This window comes from Piliocolobus tephrosceles, chromosome 9 (genome assembly GCF_002776525.5).
Source record: "Piliocolobus tephrosceles isolate RC106 chromosome 9, ASM277652v3, whole genome shotgun sequence".
NCBI classification, from domain to species: domain Eukaryota; kingdom Metazoa; phylum Chordata; class Mammalia; order Primates; family Cercopithecidae; genus Piliocolobus; species Piliocolobus tephrosceles.
In genome coordinates, this window is record NC_045442.1 from 29508467 (window position 1) to 29514762 (window position 6296).

At 42.0% G+C, this 6296-nt stretch overlaps 1 protein-coding gene across 4 annotated transcripts; it reads right to left on the minus strand.

Annotated features, from left to right (window-relative positions):
- Positions 1-1069: 1069 nt before the first annotated feature.
- On the minus strand, positions 1070-6072 carry SFR1 (SWI5 dependent homologous recombination repair protein 1). 4 transcript variants are annotated; one of them, XM_023206209.2, is made up of 4 exons: positions 6053-6072; positions 4357-4478; positions 3339-3749; positions 1070-1947 (listed from the first exon to the last, which is right to left on the minus strand). In XM_023206209.2, exons 2-4 carry the CDS (start codon positions 4450-4452, stop codon positions 1756-1758), a joined length of 699 nt encoding a protein of 232 aa, XP_023061977.1. In that variant the 5' UTR covers positions 4453-4478; positions 6053-6072; the 3' UTR covers positions 1070-1755. The 4 variants fall into 4 exon arrangements, with proteins under 4 accessions (XP_023061977.1, XP_023061976.1, XP_026303105.1 ...); XM_023206208.3 differs by lacking the exon at positions 6053-6072 and adding an exon at positions 5244-5414; XM_026447320.1 differs by lacking the exon at positions 6053-6072 and adding an exon at positions 5158-5236.
- Positions 6073-6296: the final 224 nt, after the last annotated feature.

The window sequence follows — 6296 nt, forward strand, 5'->3', positions numbered from 1 at the left end:
CAGTCTCCTCAAATTCACAAAGGCCAGCGACACAGGAATTTGTATATATGGGCAGGGGTAAGAGTTTACTGGCATGGCACCAATGATTAGAATGGACACAAAAGCAGGGTCTGGCATCTCCTGCTGTGCCAAACATTCAACACTGGTTAGATTATGTGGAGGGACTGGGCTGAAAGTGGGATGTACTTGAGGGGGGTTCAGAGGAGCGCTAAACTAGTAGGGAAGTGCTTTTGAAAAAGCTTAAGTAAAGCTGTTTTAAAACTTAAAAGGACCCAAAAGCCTTAAGAATGACTAGCAACTAAAACCAGGAAGCCACTGACCCACAAAATTCTCTTCTATCACCTCTGCCTTTCTCGGTAAGCACACTCACTGCCCTTAAGCATGTCAGCTCTGCTCCTTCCAGGTGTATATACAACAGCTGCAGTCACAAAACGAGATGGGCTTTCTTTTCCTGAGCTAAATTCCAAACTTTCAGGGACCGGCCCAGCTTGGGTCCTATCTCCATATATGGCCAAAATGATAGGTACAATTGTATAACTTGGCAGCAGAAACCCAAACCCTGTGGAGGTGGGTTTATAAATAGAATAAACAATCTAAATTTACTCTATTTCACAGATGAAGCTAGCTAGAAAGGCAAACAAATGTAAAGAACTTTATATACCATGATACCTTGATGTGGGTGGGAGATAAGGAAATGTAATTTTATAAGAAATAGATGGTTTAGCCAGGCGCAGTGGCTCACGCCTGTAATCCCAGCACTTCGGGAGGCCGAGGCGGGCGGATCACCCGTGGTTGGCCTAACCAACAAGGGGAAACCCCGTCTCTACTAAAAACACAAAATTAGCCAGGGTGGTGGCACATGCCTATAATCCCAGCTACTTGGGAGGCTGAGGCATGAGAATCGCTTGAACCCCAGAGGTGGAGGTTGCAGTGAGCTGAGATTGCGCCATTGCACTCTAGCCTGGGTAACCGGAGCAAAACTCTGTCTCAAAAAAAAAAAAAGAATAAATAGATGGTTGTTTCACTAAATCATGAGTATGAGAAACAAATTTGAAGAGACAGGGAAGAATATAGTTTCGGACATATAAGTTTAATTACCTGCTAGATTATCAGATGGAAATATGTGGTAAATGGATGGAAACAAGGTGCATAAACTTAGGAGGCAGAAATTTTTAAACTTTAGGTTTAGACATTCACCAGATTGGACAATTTTTAACATTTAAAATAAAACTTTTTGCCACAAAAAACAAATGTATTAAAACTAGTTTCCAAAACTGCCCAAATGACTTTTTAAACGTGATTTAAATGTCAAGTTTTCTTTGGCAAGTCTATCCAAAATACTAATTTGCCTTTTAGAAGTTAGTTTATAATTTATATATTAGAGTGCCCTTAATTGATGTTCATCGGGATACATTCCTCTGAGCCCTAATGGTTTTGGGAAGCCTAGGTGGGTGGATCACCTGAGGCCAGGAGTTCAAGACCAGCCTGGCCAACATGGTAAAACCCAGTCTCTACTAAAAATGCAAAAATTAGCCGGGCATGGTGGCAGGTGCCTGTAATCTCAGCTACTCAGGAGGCTGAGGCAGGAGAACTGCTGGAACCCGGGAGGTGGAGGTTGCAGTGAGTTGAGATCACGCCATCGCACTCCAGCCTGGGTGACAAGAGCGAGACTCAGTTTCCAAAAAAAAAAAAGTGCCTAAGTATCTTTTAATTAAGTTGTCATTCTCAAAGATATTCTGGAGCAAAAATCAGGAATTAAACATCTATAAATTCTTCTTCACTTCTGTTATAGTGCAGCAATTTATCATCTAACCCATAGTGGTCTATCAATTGAGTAAGGCTCAGTTTCTTGTTCTCTTCAGACACAGCTGACTGCAACTCATAAAGCAACAGCTGGCTACAGCTTCTCCACTTCTTTATTAACAACTGTAACTGAGACAGATCATTCTGAAACAGAAAAAAAAAAAAAAACCATGTATGTATGTCAATAACTAGTCATGCTAGTTCAACTTAATTAAAGTTGTTAAATTAGTGGATGTGTAGGTTTAAAGGCTAACATACACTGGGATGAATGGGATTCTATCTAGGAAAAAGTAAGATGGTCATATGTAGAATGGTTACAGTGTCATTCAACTTGAGTTCAATGGCTATTTTGTTGGCTCATGCTCTGGACCATCCTTATGATAAGGGAAAAATCAGATCATTAAATTGGGCCAAAACTATGTCAAGAAGCAGTAATACAGGGAAAAATCTACTCTATTACAACTGTACCTTTTTAAAAATGACACTATACTGTACTTTCCACTAAATTTTGCTATGAACCTAAAACTGCTCTTTAAAATTACAATATTCTAGTTAAAAATATTTTTTTAGGCTGGGCGTGGTGGCTCACACCTGTGATCCCAGTACTGTGGAAGGCCAAGGTGGGAGGACTCCTTGAGCCCAGGAGTTCAAGACGAGACTGTGCAAAATAACAAGACTATCTCTACAAAAAAATAATTTAAAAAAATTAGCCAGGTGTGATGGCACATGCCTGTAGTCCCAGTTACTAGGGAGGCTGAGGTGGGCGGATCACTTGAGCCCAGAAGTTCAAGGCTGCAATAAGTTATGACTGTACCACTGCACTCCAGGCTGGGTAACAGAGACCATGTCTCTAAAAAGAGAACGAATAAATAAAATATATTTTTTCAACATTCAATACTCCTAAATTTTATTTTTAAAAAACCCTAAAATTTCAAGAGAACAAATGAGATACGCTATCTCATCATTTATTCCACATAGTTGGGAGAAAATGAGCTATTGCATATATATGAATTTTCTAGGTAATAAAGGTTATCTCCTTCCAAGTACTCAAGTTCTATTTAATTCAACCTGTATGAGTTGAAATCTAAAATCTATTTGTTTTTTTCTCAAATAATATGGCTGAATCACATTATTTGGGGGAGACACAAGATCATTACTAAAAATACCTTTTATTGTACTCTACAGCCCATTTTTAGTTTTACTAATTCACTGTCAGCTTTCACTTCTGTTCCTGTCATACTTGCATCTAACATTTAATACTTCTAATATTGCCGTGGGCTAGAAACTAGAGAGAAATGTTTAACTGCATATTAAATAAGAGCTGAGATTCTTAAAAAGTTTTACCTGGTGTTTAAGGGCCTTTTCTACTCTAAATCTGGAGTTGAATTAAAGTTGTTGGAAGCCAGGTTTCTGAATATTTGGCTTATTGCTTATTATGGTAAAAAAACAAACACTTTATTTTCTATTTTTGAAATTACTTTCCTGCAATTTATGTAAAAATAAAAATTATGCAATGGTCCCGAAATTCTTCTTACCTTTGATCTATACATTTTGACTAGTTTTAGCCTCCGAAGAAGGTCTTCTTTCTCCTGAACCTGCTTCACCAATTTGGCTTTTTCAACGTTTAATCTTTGTTTAGGAAGATTCTCATTCACAAACTCATTTTGGAGACCACTGCATGATCCAGAATCAAGTGACTGAGATTCACAGACACTGAAATCCTTCAAAGTATTTTTCAAATTTGTATTTTCTTCAAATTCACTATCTATGTGTTTAAAACTTTCTTGAAATTCCAAACAGTTTTCCTCTGTGGAAGATGCTGGTTTGTCTGAAAAGGTCTGATCATTTTCTTCACTGTCTACTTTAAGACGTTTCACCACATTGTAACAGGAATTAAATGAAGATCTTGTTTTCCTTAATCTTTCTCTAAGTGTTGCACTCATAGGCTATAAAGAGCACAAAACATTAAAAATGTGAATCAAGAAAAACATTCTTGATGTCAATAAATCACCAGAAATAAAGGCCTTACATTTCTGTGCTAGACACCACTAGATGGCTTTCTGTCTCCACATCTAAAGAAGGCATCACAAAATGTCTTTAATTTCTGGAAGCTCCATTTGTTCTATTTCCTTTTTACTTCAGCAAGATCAACACCTTTCTAAAAGTGTTGAGAGGTTTATCCCAGTAATCAAGGAACATTTGTTCAGTAACAAGCACATGCCTGACAGTACTCCAGGTGCTTCAGAATTACAGAGTAAGGAAAAGACCTAGACCTTTCCTCTAAAGACCTTCACAATATTGCACAGATTCTAACTTTCTCCATTAATCTGAAACTAACTGAAATGAATTGATTCAAGAGGAAAATATGGAAAGGGGCTGGTGGGTGTCATATATGTCACCTTAGAAGAAAAACATAAAATTGTTTAATAAAATGTCTACTTATTTATGCTACACATTATGTTAATTAACAACCTTCAGTAGAATTTAAACCACCACTGCCACAATACTTAGAAACACATAATGGATCCACTGGAAGGACAAAGATTTTCATACTTGTTTTCGTGAACTATCTGTATAGGGAGATGATGGACTCGCAGAGGCCTGAGGAGTGCTAGGTAAAACCACAGCTGAGTCTGACGGGCTCTCCATCTTGAAAGTGAAATCTTGGTTTTTCTCTAAAAAAGAAAAATCATTAAATAAATAAGAATCAAATTAGCCACACCTCTCCATAGTCAATTTTTATCAAAGAATATATTTTATTGGTGAACAAAGCATCCACAAACAAGCCAGATATTTCTTCTAATTTCACTTTTGTAATTCATTATTGCCCTTTTTGCAGTTTTCCATTTACCTTCCCACAAAGGGACCACTAAGATTTTCATGACACATCAACCAGCTAGTATCTCATAGTCACAACTCTCCTTGTTTTCGTTTCATCCACCAAAACATATTCAAATTCTGCCTTGGAAGAATGGAAGAAGTAACAGCTTTAGATAATCAGGAATTCTTTATGATGACAGCTTCATAATTCAAGAAGATATAGCCGAAACCTTGACTCAAAAACAACAGGAACTGAATGTCACCCATCCTGAACTCTACAAGCTGTGACTAGAACCCGTTACCCTGCCGGCCCGAGGCGTAAGAAACACAGCAGAGGTGCATTTACGCCCTTTTAGTTTAAGCAGCGAATAGGCACTGAAAAGGAGAGTGGACTGAAATTGCTTTCTCCGACAAAGGCATCAACTTTTAAGAGGCAAACCAGGGGCGGGAGTAGTCCACTCCTTCCCCCCATTGCAGAAAGCCCACTAGATCCCCGGAGACCCCATGCATGAGGTGAGGTTGAATTCCCCAGACCCGGAAAAGGAGCTCAACTCGACTCCACAGCAGACTCCCGGGGAAGCCCAGGTCTCAGGTAACTTCCCTTCCCCTCAGCTGAGTACCTCCCTCCGCCATTCCCAGCGAGAGCAAAAAGCGCGCGCAGCTGCGGCCGTAAATCGATCCTGTGGCAGGGGCGGGGCCGTGCGGGTGGCGGAGAAGACGCGCAATTGGCCAGACTGACTAACGCGCGAGACGCCGCTTCACTCAGCGACTCAGAGCGGCGGGACTGCGCGCGCGCGCCTCCGCCAGCCGGCGGTTGGGGCGGGGCTTGTCCACACGGTAGGCGGCCTAGACGCGTGATTGGCAGAATTAACTGGTGCACGCGGCTCTCCCCGCCCAGCCCCCGAGAGCAGCGGGAGTGCGCGCGCGCGGCCGTGATCCGCAGCAGGTCTTCGGGGCGGGCGAAGCTGAGCTTTGGAATGACGAACCGATCCTGAGGGGGGCGCGCTTCCGTTCGCGGCTTCTCTTGTCTTATTTTCAACCGCCTTCCCTTCAGGCTTCCTTGTTTTTGTGCGTCTGTGAAGTGCGCCTGAAAGTGCCTCCGCCCGCCCCCGTCAGCCCGCCGCCTCCATTCTCTGGCTCCAGTCAGTCTCCTCTCCCCGCTCGTCACAGAAAAGGTTTTCCTCAGATGTGGCGCGGCCAGAAGCCGCACGGCTGGCTGCATGTTAGATTTACAGCTTGTGGACTCCCCAGAGGCAGAGACCACAAGAACAGCGTTGGGTTCCAGCCTATTGAGAATGAAACATGCTAGAAATCTATCCGAGAGTCCTGGCACTTTCGCTGAGCTCATCGCTAGCTTTTTTGGCTGCCGCAAACTCGGCGGTCCCTTTGCTAGGTGTTTATTTTTGGAAACAAAAAACTGTTTCTGTACCTCAGTATTCAGGCTTCTTAGCGTGACCTCAAATCTTTTACTCAAATCTGAGGGAAAATGTAGCCCAAGGAAGTTTGTTGTGGCGCAACACAGGAAACAGAACAATCACTACAGGAGATTGTGTCGGTCCAAAATTCAGATGTTTGAGACCGATAGGGCCTTTGCCGGCCACCGGGCAGCAGCATCCCCAGTCGAGAAAATCCACCCCATCCCCCGCCCCCCACGCTTCCAGTGTGGCGAGATT